The sequence below is a fragment of the Lycorma delicatula genome, chromosome 10 (genome assembly GCF_047948215.1).
Source record: "Lycorma delicatula isolate Av1 chromosome 10, ASM4794821v1, whole genome shotgun sequence".
Lineage (NCBI taxonomy): Eukaryota > Metazoa > Arthropoda > Insecta > Hemiptera > Fulgoridae > Lycorma > Lycorma delicatula.
Genome location: NC_134464.1, coordinates 35,906,004 through 35,919,032, shown reverse-complemented (window position 1 = coordinate 35,919,032; position 13,029 = coordinate 35,906,004). Strand labels below are relative to the sequence as shown.

At 29.2% G+C, this 13,029-nt stretch overlaps 1 protein-coding gene across 1 annotated transcript in view; it reads left to right on the top strand.

The window, feature by feature from the left end:
• Window positions 1-3,240, top strand: part of LOC142331715 (uncharacterized) — a 29,908-nt gene extending 26,668 nt beyond the window's left edge. The window contains exon 2 of the mRNA XM_075377755.1: window positions 2,458-3,240. Coding sequence (XP_075233870.1) covers window positions 2,458-3,240 — 783 coding nt within the window. The remainder of the gene's footprint in view (window positions 1-2,457) is intronic.
• The last annotated feature ends 9,789 nt before the right edge of the window (window positions 3,241-13,029 follow it).

The following is a 13,029-nucleotide window of genomic DNA, read 5'->3' as shown; positions in this document are numbered from 1 at the left end:
GTTAAAAAATCACAACTGAAGAAACAACTTAAAAATGTTAAGGATTTTGAAGATTGTCGTTGTAAAAGTTTTCGTTGTTAGTAAGCTAAATTCATGAACGTTATTTATTTACAGTTGCAAAATCATTTAACAAAATCATGTGAAAAGAAGCAAACTATCTAATATTTTCGTGGCGGGCCATAGTCCCCCCTTTTTTCTAGTGCTATAATAATTTAATGTTATTCAATGATGAAAAAACTAAACCGTCTTAATAAAAAATGTAATTTTTTTTGTGAAAAAAGATTTTCCATTTATGTTATTTAGAAAATATTAAAACGAAAGCACAAGAAAAACAACCTCTACAAAATAAAAAAGAATCATTAAAATCTATTCATGTGGTACAGAATAAGGCTTTATATACGTAAAAAAAAAAAAAATGTAAATCAATGTAACTGAGCAAAAGATCCTTTTAAAAATAGTACAGTTAAAATTATTCAGCGATAAGGAAAAGAATAAAATCTATAATACCTGTATGATTATTTTTTAGTTTAATCAAAATGAAATTTATTTATTTTTTTATTAATCAACTTTTTTATAAAACAAAACTGTAGTTTTAGCGTAAGTCTGTAATTTTTTAAATTTCACATTTTTTATTTGATTTTAAACACTTGTTTTTTTAAATTCTATTACTGTTTAATTATACTTATATTTCATCTGAAGCATTTAGTGTAATATTATTTAATGATCAATCATTTTATTTGATACTGGGAAAAACGCGGGTCTATGCCCCGCCGCGTAAATGTTCCATGGTTTATGTTTCATTACATAAGATTTTGTTAAATGTTTTTAACAATTGTAACTAAATAACACTCATGAATTTACCGTACTAACAACAAAATCTTTTACAATGAAAGCTTTAAAATCCGGAACATTTTTAGCTGTTTCTAAACTTGTGATTTTTTAACACAGCTCCAAACCCAATGTTTTTCTTTTTTATCCCCAAAACATAAATATAATTTTAGATAAATCGTTCGTATCAGACAGTATAAATTTTTCGAACGAATGAATTGTTCGTGCGTGCGCGCAACCGCCCGACGCACCACCACTCTGCGTAAATAGCAGCTAAAATAAAAATGTGAGCACATACAATAAACAAACCCACGCACCATCTTTTTTTATGGAAAGTGAAAAAAAAATTATTTGATAATAATCGTTAATCATCTTAATCGATAATTATAAATTCTAGTTTTCTTTTTTAAAAAAAAGTTCTTATGAAAAATCATGAGTTCGTTCCTTGCATGTAAATTTCTTAATTTTATTTATTTTCAATAATTTGTAAAAGGGAATCTATGCAAATTGAATTAGTATGTGAATTAGTATTCTATACAAAGTTATTTTTAAAACTATTTTTTTTTTTTTAATTTTAAATAATAATTTTTAATTTATAAGTAAATTTTAAGGAAGCACTAGATAAAAAAAAATCATAATTTTGGTTATTTTTATTTTTTCAACTTAATAAATATTTAACGTCTTTATTCAAAATATTATCAGACATATATATATATATATATATATATATATATATATATATATATATATATATATATATATATATATATATATATATATATAATTTGTAATTAAATATTAATTAAATTAGGTAATTAATACAAAATTAAATGATTTCATTAATTAAATAATTCATTTACATACAGTATATAGAAGGATCAGATATACAACTGAAGCAGATAGAGAACATTGAAAGCATACCTAAATACCCTGTAAAATTAAAAAACAATGACTTAACCAATTTTTCATTACTTCTAAACATAACATTATTTTATTATTAATAAAATAATATTTTTTTGTTTTACCTACTATTTATTTACTTAAGAGAATTTTTGCATTGTAGATAGTGAACTTATCATATTTTAAAAATTAAATAGATTTCTAGTATTTAAAATACAGATGGAAATTAAAATTTCAATTGAAATGATTCCTAGATCTCTGAAAAGATAAGGCATAGTGAAAAAAAAAATTCACGATAAAAATTTACACTTTTCATAATATTTGTAATAATAATAGTTGTTTTCTTTTGGTAGAAACTGTCAGTTTACTAAGAGTTTTGAAAGTTAAGTATTATCACATTTGATTCAAATGTGATAAAATTAAGTTAATGGGTTTTATAACATTTATTTTAGTAATTATTGGATACAAGTTACGTAATAATACATCTGTTGAAAAAGGAACTCCTTGATAGTAGGTGAAAAGATTTTGTGGTAGGTCTGTTAATAACCATATTTTGTAGGTGGGTGCGAACTGTTTGTCAAATCAGCACTAATCAGTCGGTACATTACGTCCTTCCATTGTTATGAATGTAATTCAGCGGTAACAAATCCATTTTTTTTTTAGATAATTTAAGTATCTAAACGATGTGTAATAAATAAAAATAGTAATAAAATATTTTCATTGTTTCAGATACATAACAGCACAGGACAAAAACCAAATAATAATAATAGTAATAATAATAATAACAACAATGAAAGAACGGCAGAAAGTAATCGCGAGCCGTTCTTAGTTAAAGTTACATCAAGCGGAAACAAAACACCAGAAAAAAGAGGAACAGTTCGTTTGACAACAGTTCCAGGACAAAATACGTTTCCATATAGATTTGTATATCCCGTAGGGCAACCATCGTATACGCAATATGCAGCTTATACTACACCACGATCGATAACGGGGTTTTCACCGTCATCATCACCGTCTTCAGCGTCATCATCAGGATATCATTCGACACCAACACAACCATTAAAATTAGCATATACATTACCGACGACAATGTTATTGGTAATGGCACCGCACGCGTCGCATTCACCTTCAGGGAATGGGTATGGTAATACATTTATGTTGATACCAGCGGCAGCGACACCGGGCGCACATCAGCCGGCATATAATTATAACATACTACCGCAAGCACGTGTACCGACTGTAGCATATATACCGGCACATTATATACCGAAACCGAATGTAAATTTCGCTAATTTAGTCGCAGCACATCAATTAGTTTATAAACAACCATTATCTAATAATTATTTTAATAATAATAACAATAACAACAACCATAATCACCATAATCATGCACCAAATCATAATTATAATCCAAATGTATCATCGGAAGAAGAAAATGATAGTTCTGAATCAGGTAGTACAACTAATTATGGTAACAGGGTACGATCAGCAGAAAGATTTTTTAAAGGTTGAAATAGAAAAAAAAAGTAATTCTGTAAATATTAATATCTAAAAAAAAAAAAGGTAATACTATCACATAAAAGTATTATTTGAAAATGTAAATATTTTTTAAAAAATTTATAGCATTATTAAAGTAATCTGAATTTTTTTGTTTCAAGTTCATACATTTTTATATAAAATTTTTAACATTACAAATAAAATAAATTATGAATTTAATAAAAAGTCTTATATTAAAATTTTTTTTCAAAAAAAAATTACAGTTTAAAATATTTTTAAAAAATACAAAATCAACTCCTACTTTCAGTAAAATCTTAAAAATTTCGAATTTTAAAATAAATTTAATTCTTTTATTAGTTTATGATGATTCCAGTATTTAATGACTAATTTTACTGATACTTTTTTCTTATTAATTACCTCTTCTACCAACAACGGTCAAGGCTACGAGAAATCTTCATGCTTTCCAGTCTCCAACCATTTGCCTCAGTCGACTCCAGTCTTCATCTCACAAAACCATTCCTAACCTCATCAACGGCCTGCCCCGACGTATTCTTCCATCTATCTTCCATTCCCACACTCTTCTGGTCACCTCAATATCTTCTGCTCATTCTCAAGACATCTGGAACATGCCTTCTTAATTGACCCTTTTCTGCCAACTGTATTCACGTCTTTGTATTCACGGTCGCTCTTATATAACTATTTCTGAAGCGATCTCCTCTAGTTTAATTCGACAATATTCAGAGATATATCATTTTCTGAGACTTTTGTTTACTTCTGCTCTTCTCTGAAACGGTCCTAGTCTCATTGGAACACAAAAGTAGGAGATATAAGGAATTAAAGAAACCTATTTCAGTTGCTTTGCTCATCTTACTCATATTCAAAAAGCCCCTGGCTAGGAAATAGTAACCAGGTATTTAAATCGATAAACGTATACCAGTGTTTCAGAGTCGATGGATATTCTCATATTTTAAAGACTCAGCTGAGACATGAGTCCTACCTTAATGTTCTTACTGATACAATTACATTCTATATTAAAAATCATCAAAAAATCACAATAATATTCAAAATCATCTTACTTTGTATATTTTGGTCTAAAATACAGGCTCATCGAAAAAGGTTGCAGCAATTTAAAAATATCGTATCTCATAAAACTACTACAGATAATCAAACTAGTATTTTTTTTTTAATCGCCAACTCAAAAAGGTGTTTTATATACCTTAGAATGTTTCAATATGGGCTCCATTGTCGCTCTACAAACATCCAGCCGATAATCGACTACTGCCAAGGTCCGCTGGATCATCGCAGGCGTAACTGTGGTAATAGCAGTAGTGATCCGTTGTCTTAATTCTTTTACATCCCTAATTTCTTTAGTGTAGACAATGTTTGTAACGATCCCCATAGGAAAACATCTAGAGGTTCCAAATCTGGGCTTCTCGAAAGCCAAAGCACAGGATCGGCCCAACCAATCCAACGATTAGGGAATCTTTTATTGAGAGCGCGTCGAACGCCTAAAGTGTAGAGGCGCAACAGTCTTGTTGAAACATTACAGCAACGTTATTTTCTTGTTCAATTTGGTCAACGTCCAGTGTAGCATGTTTAAATAAACATTCCCTGTGAGAGTAGGCTCATGAAAAAAGAATGGGCCAATCACACGATCGGGCATCAAACCGCACCACACGTTTATTTTTTGGGATTACTGACATACTCAATAATTTCATTGGATTGCTGAGATCCCCATATCGTACAATTATGCTAAAACATGAAAGACAACGGATCACCGCTGCTATTTCCACAGTTACACCTGCGTGCCAGCGGATCTGGAGAGAAGTCGATTATCAGGTGGATGTTTGTAGAACTACCAATGGAGCTCATATTGTAACAATCTAAGGTATGTAAAAAAGCTTTTTGAGTTGGTGAATTTAAAAAAAAATACTAGTTTGATTATCTCTACTAGTTTCTGAAATACGATGTTTTTAAATTGCTTGCAAAAGTTTTCGATAATCCTATAATTAGAGGAGAATGCCACTAAAAAAGAATTCTATAAAACTCTACCGACGTAGTTATGGACGAAAAATTTCGTGGTTGCGAGAGGAAACTACTCTTATTTAATTTTAAACAAAATTTAATAACACCAATGCCTAATATGAATCTCACCATAAATTTTATAATTTTACTTTTGTTTGTTCCAGAAATATTAAGAAAATTTGAACCCAACAAAAATATATCCATATTAGAGAACTTGGCTCTACTATTTTATTAATTTTTCCACTAAGGAAATCTGAAAATGGGTGAAATGTATAAAATTGTATTTAAAATAACTGATTCGTTGCAATATATTCCAATATTGCAGTATTCTATGTCATAATAGTCGGGAAATTAAAAAAAAAGAAATTTTCTATAGCAATAAAAAAAGGTTTTTTATACATTTCATTACACATATTATTCCTAATTTTCGTTTATAACATTGATTACGATAATTTCAGGAAAGATTTATGTCAGGTCGCCTACAACTTGTTTTATTATGAAACCTAACACACAAATGAGAAAATAATATGAAGTTAATTAAATATTAAAACGTTTTTTTTTTTTCATTTTGCTCATCTCTCCAATAAAAAAAGCATGGTGCATTGGTTTGTTTGCTTTAGCGGAAAATATTGAACAAATAACTACATAATAAATTATATTGTGTATTATCAACGGTACATTGTTTACATTAACATTTATTATTCTTATTATTTTCCTTCATTTTGTTTAAAAAAAAAAACTATTATATAGACATAAGTTTTTTGAAATTTTATAAAAATAAATAAGTATAGAAGCATCATGCTTCTCGATACGAAGATATATATATATATATATATATATATATATATATAATTGTATTAATCCTTTTAATTCATTATATTTCTGTCACCATGGCAACAGAAATATAATTAAATAAAATTACTGATCTTTTTTTCTTTAATGAATATCTGTAAAATAATTAAAATTTCCACAAACATGAGGATACGAACGCGTCGAGGTTGCAGAGCCTGAGCCCCCTGGCTAGGCGCTCAAGTGAGCGAAGCGAGTCCTGACATCGAGAGTTTTTTTAATAGAACAATATCATTTCTACACAAAAAAAACTTTCAGGTAATAAATATACTTCACCGGCAATCTATTTAAAATTATATTATTCAACAACTCAATCGGATTTTTTAAAATATTATGAAGGTATTTTAAATGTCTCGATTTAAGATAATATGAAATTTATTTATTTTATTTAGAACATCACAAAACCGCGTATTGCTTAATTTTTATGAAATAAAATACACAGTTTCAAATCTTAAAGATCCATCTAAATTTAATCTATGATTAAAACTATAAACATTTAAATCACAAAAAAAAATTCAAGAAATTTAAGTAATATAATTTTCCTAATAAAATCACTAAGAAAATTACTTTCAAAGACAAAATAAAATCGATTTCTTTTTTCCGGTTATAGTACTCCCATTACAATAATAAGCATTGCAGTTAATCGTTATCATTATTTCAATAACAGGACAAAATTATCTGCGTCTAATCGAATTTTTCTTTTGACATACTTTTCCGACTTTCAAACTTCTACATCTTACCACCAAAGAAATAAAAGATATCTTTATGATTAATTATTCTAATGTATTATAAATTTCATGAAAAAGTCTCTTAAAAACAAAAGATTTTTTTTTTAATTCTTGAAAATCTTACTTGAAACTTTTATTCTGATGATTTCATTTTTTTAATAGAAAATTCGTTTTTAATTAAATATTTTCTAAGAATTACTTTATAAATAAATACTTAAATCACATTTCGATTAAATACTAAAATAATTACAAATGTTACATCCTAACAGTTATATCATGTGCAAGAAAATTATATCATTTTCTAGATAAACAGAGCTGAATCTAGATATAATATGTTGTCCGGTTAAATTTAATTATCTAAGCAATTAATAGAGCTTAATTTTAAACCAGGAAATATTTTATTTAATTCATATATATATTTATATTCATATTAACCGAACCTTTTTTGAAACCAATTTACTAATACTTACCCAAACGTATTATGGTTTTTATAGATAAATCTATATAAAATAATAATATTATACTATTTTAATTAAAAAATTAACTTGTCTTTAATTAAAAAACTATCATGCATGAACTAAATTTAAGAAATAGGATAACAGATATTAGATGTATAAGAAGTGTAAAAAGGTTTTATTAATTATTTTACCAAATGATCGTTCCTATAGATTTATACATACTACCATCGGTAAATCATTCCGTATAAAAATCTGTTTTTTTTTTTTTTGTTTTTTTTTTAATTAATAAGATTAAATTGATAAATTTAATTAGTTTTATCCATTAGTGATTCATTAAAAAGTATAAAATACATTATTATTATTATTATTATTATTATTATTATTATTATAGAAAATTTAGACAACATTTTTTTATTTAGTAATATTGTTTTACTGTATATACCGTAATAATAAAATAATTTTGTACTTATGTAAACTTTTTTTTAAAAATAAACTAATTGTTATATTTTTGTGTTATTTTTTAATCATTTCTAATAAAATTAATTCTCTAATTAGAATAAGAAATTACAAAGTAATTTAACTCCAAAAATAAAAAAATAAAAAATAGATATGATATTAAAAAAATCCCTTACGGCACGTCGGAAGGCGGGAATGGATTACATAGGTGCTAAGAGATAAAAAAGATTTCCTCCTTAAAGTTAAGAAAAATTTCAAATTTACTCAATTCGACAATGGTTGTATGTGAAAAACGTTTCACATGTTCAGCGTACGAGAGTACTATCTTACAATTGCAGCAACATTTTGATCATCTCTAAAATGGAAGAGTTTGTCATATAAAAAATTGTTACAGACAAAAGTTTTAGGTAATGCTTAGAAAACTAACGATTACTTTAAACAGATTAGATACTGTGCCTATTAAGGGAGGTATGATGTTTTTGTCTTCGAAATTCCATTTTTTCACCCCGTGGGCCAATGGTTGGTGATATCAAAAAACTTTACTTAGATAAGTTTTAGGTTCTTATCCAAAGAATAGTAGGAACTTTAAACGAATTAGATATTTTACTTAATAAGAAAGTTTGTTTGTTTTTTTCAAAAAGTCCCCCCACCCAATTTCCATCCCCATGATCCGATTTTGACCGTTAACGAACCCGACCGAGATTTTGGGTTGTTACATTTTATGTATCAATTTGAAAGTGATTGGCGCAAAATTACGGCAGTTATCGTGTCCATAAGAAAGTGAAAAATATATATAAACTTTTTTGAGCTGACGGTGGTTTTGGGGTCTGATGGATGTGAAACGCGAAGATATGTCGAAATTTTCCGGAAGTCGAATCATGGTACCCATTACAATAGGTAGCTTTCTTATGAAATCTATGAGTACACGTGAAAAATATTATGTTTATAAATTTAAGTATAAAATAAATAATCAACTGAAGATTCATCGTTTTTGAAGATTATTTATGATTATAGCAGTTAGCAATAGTGTTTATGTACGTAGTAGCGTGAGGTTTTAAATTTATTATCATTCCAACTGGCATTGAGTTAATGTTGAAGTTTTGTGGTTATTACCGGTTTATGGTTTCTAAATTTTTAGTATTTATTTATTTTTTTGTTTGTTTGATGTAATTTTGGAATTTTGTACCGACATATGATGTGGGATCCCGCGAAAGTCGACTTTCGCAACACTTAATACACTGGTATTAAGTGTTTTAGGTTCTGCTACTGTGTTTGGTGGTTATTTTTTTGTTGTTTTATTAATATATATATTTTCGTATTGCATTCCTTATTTAATTTTTATTTTATCGAACATGGTACTGTTTGGTATAATAACTATTATATATAATTTAAAAAAAAGCTTACCAAAATCCAATTAAATTTTCTCGAGACTACTACGTCACTAGTCACTTGGACTAGTGATTAGTGACGTAGTCACTTAGACTTATACTTTAGTTATTCTGACGAATAATGACGATCAATCGTTATTTATAAAATTCAATTATGGTGGTAGTTTTATAATTTTAATCATTATTATTTTTCCTCTTGAAGATGGCAGAATAGCCGAAAGCACTCGAGGAAATTTTTCTTTTCCCTGTTTAGCCTCCGGTAATTACCTTTCAGTTATACTTCAGAGGATGACATCTATGAGTGTAAATGAAGTGTAGTCTTGTACAGTCTCAGTCCAACCATTCCTGAGATGTGCGGTTAATTGAAACCCGATCACCAAAGAACACCAGTATCCACGATTTAGTATTCAAATCCGTATAAAAATAACTGACTTGTGGATTTTGGTAAGCTGTGTTTTTAATTTATATATAATCCTTAATTAACGTTTAAGGTGCTGTACTGCTGTATAAGATGGAAACCTAAATTTCTCCGTATTTCTTTGGAGTTAATTTACTCAAATCTTTCAATATAGAAAATAAAATTTAACTTTTATATCTTCTAATTTTTAGGAGATAGAGGACTCGAAAATTTTATGTAGCTGTACCGATTGTGAAACATGTTACTTTAAAAGTTTCGTTAAAAATGAAAAAATTACGAAAAAAAGTCACAAACATATCCTGATCTAAACTATATGCAGTAAAATTGTCGGTCTCTGTAGTGGAGCCCGTAGGGTCAGCCTTTAATCCAGAGGTCCCGAGTTCGAATCCCGGTCAAGCATGGCATTTTTTCATACGCTACAAAATTCCATTTCCATACGCCACGTACAAGCTTTTTTGAGCTTTTGTGGTGATATCATCAAGCCAAAAAAAATTGAATTTATCCGATTTTAAAAATTTCTAGTAGAACATGCAGAATATTCAGTTAAACCGTAGTATGGAATGAGTAAACAATTTTTACTTTCATGGCATCACAGCTCTAAAGCTACGCTGAAAGAAGGAACAAATGGAAATCTGTTAAAAAAAAGTTTTTTTTATGCATTTCAAGAATTTTCGTGATCCAGAGATCTTAAAAAACAGAAAAAGAGGGGGTAATGTTTGTACGTACGTAGGCGTGTTTGAGGCTTAATAACGTTTGACTGGATGGACCGATTTTGATGAAATTTTGTACAGAGACTCGTGTGTACGGGGAAATTTTTAGGTAAAAGTTTGAGATCAATATCTGTAGGAGGTCAGATAGAGAGTTTCTTTGAGGTCAATTTTTTATATATATATTTTTAAATATATAATAAAACTTTTATAATAAAACTTCATCATAAATTATCTTTAAAAAAATTTCTTGGGTAACTTTTCTCATATATAAATATTTTTCCATTATATCACAATAAATAATCTCAGCAAATTATTACAACATTATCAGCTTAAAAATAATATGAAAGGGTAAAGGGTAAATACAAAAGGGTAAATTGAAAATAAATTTGAGGTTATATTGACTTGCCGGTCATTCTATGATTGACAATTTCTGTTACAGAAAAGATCAAATTGTGCGGGAGTTTACATGCAATGATCTCTTAGTAGTATTTCTAACACACATTCGATTATACAGAGTGTCCCATATAAAACGCAACCCATCAAATCACTCATCCATGAAATTTCAAAAGTCAAGCTTACTCCCCTACTCGTTACTGAAATGGACTCGTCCAACATCTGAACATCGCGGCGACACAGTAAAACACTACCGATAGTAACAACAATGCAATCATAACGTTCAGTGTATTGCTAAAGACAAGATGGTGTTTTCACTAGATGAACGTGTTTTCATCGTTGAGTCGTACTTCAGTACGAAATCAGTGGTTGCAGTGCAAGATTTGTTTCGCCATAAGTACCCAGATAAACCAGCTCCTAACAAAACATCAGTATTAAGGTTAGTTGCAAAATTTAGAGATACCGGTTCTGTTAATAACAAGGAACACAAAAGATCTGCGTCAGTGTTGAATACAGATACAGTCACTGAAATCAAAGACCGATTACTCGCCTCGCCAAATAAATCGATCAGACGTTTGTCTACTGAAATTAATTTGTCTAAATCAACTGTTCATCGGGCGACCAAACAATTACAATTACGACCTTATCGCATTCAAACGGTTCATCAACTTCTTGAGCCCGACAAAGAAAAACGGCTACGATATTGTCAACGGTTCCGTCGATTTCTGCGTGAGGAAATTAATGTTATGGATTTGTTATTTTTCACAGATGAAGCAAGGTTCATTTGGATGGCTACGTAAACAGCCAAAACAGTAGAATTTGGAGTGCTGAAAATCCCCACGTTTATCACGATAAACAATTACACCCGCAGAAGTTGGGCGTGTGGTGCGCGATATCGCGGAAGAAAATAATCGGTCCTATTTTTTTCGAGTACACCATTAATGCAGAACGATATTTTATTTCAGTTCATCGCACTCTTGGAAGAGGAAGACAGACACTGCTGGCTACAACATGACGGTGCGACATCGCACTACGCAGGTTCAACTTCTGATTTCGTTGAAAAATTCTTTGGTAATCGTGTTATCGGTTGAGGCTTGTGGCCACCAAGATCTCCAGATTTGACTGCGGCGAATTTTTTTCTATGGGGTTACCTCAAAGGAAAAGCCTACAGCAACAAACCACGAACACTTGAACAATTGAAAGTCAATATTGAACAAGCTGTATTAAATATCCAGCCACAAACTTTGAAAAAAGTTGCAAGAAACGCTGTAAAAAGAATTGAAGCTTGTATTCAATAAGATGGCGGCCACTTCCAACATTTACTTTAAATTTAAGGTAATGGATGGTAATAATAAAAATTACATTTACATTTACACATGCCTTTTTATTATTTCAATACCTACCAATATAAGCTTGGGTTGTGTTTTATATGGGACACCCTATACTAGAACTAGAAGATCCTGGTATAAAATGAAGAAAACAAAACAAATTTATTTTATTTGCAAGTTTCTACAATTAAGGAATCATTTTAATGGAAGTCGACAGAAATGATCAATATGAGTCAAGACAAGACCCATTTGATAAATAACTGGTTCTGATCAATAATTATTACTGGTTGTAATAATTAGCATAAAGTGAAAAAGATTATTTCGCTTTTCTTGCTATTTAATGCTTTTAATTAATGCATCAGTTGTTTTTTACTACTGCGAATAGAAAACATTTGATATTCTACTGGAAATTAAATGGGATAAATCGAAATTAATTGCCATCGTTTTAAATCGGGAGATTTCAGTGACGTTTTCTTTACGTAATATTTCTGTTATAACGATAAGTTTAAAACAAGATGTTACACAGTAGGTACAGCTATGAACCTTACTTTATCTTACTTTATTAAAGCTAGTTTTTTTCTGCATTACGGTCGAGTGCTTCAATTTATTTAAATTATAGTTGATAGAATTACGGTAAATTAGGTAATTCTATCGAATAAATTCTATTAAAACTCAAAACTTTTGAACGGTCCTTTTCCCCCTATAAATTAAAAGATATTAAAGTTATCTAATATTAAGAGACTGAATAGTTCACTTTAAAAAATCCTGAGAATATTAAGTCTTCATCTAATACAACAAATTAAAACATTCCCAGTAATTCTACGCACTATCATCTATTGATAATTTGCGATCGACTTCATATAAGAGAAGTAAGAATCTTCTCTTACAAGTATACTTAGATTTAACCCACCGGGTTGGTCTAGTGTTGAACGCGTCTTCCCAAATCAGCTGGTTTGGAAATCGAGAGTTTCAAGGTTTAAGACCTAGTAAAGTCAGTTATTTTTAAACGGATTTGAATGCTAGATCGTGGATACCGATGTTCTTTGGTGGT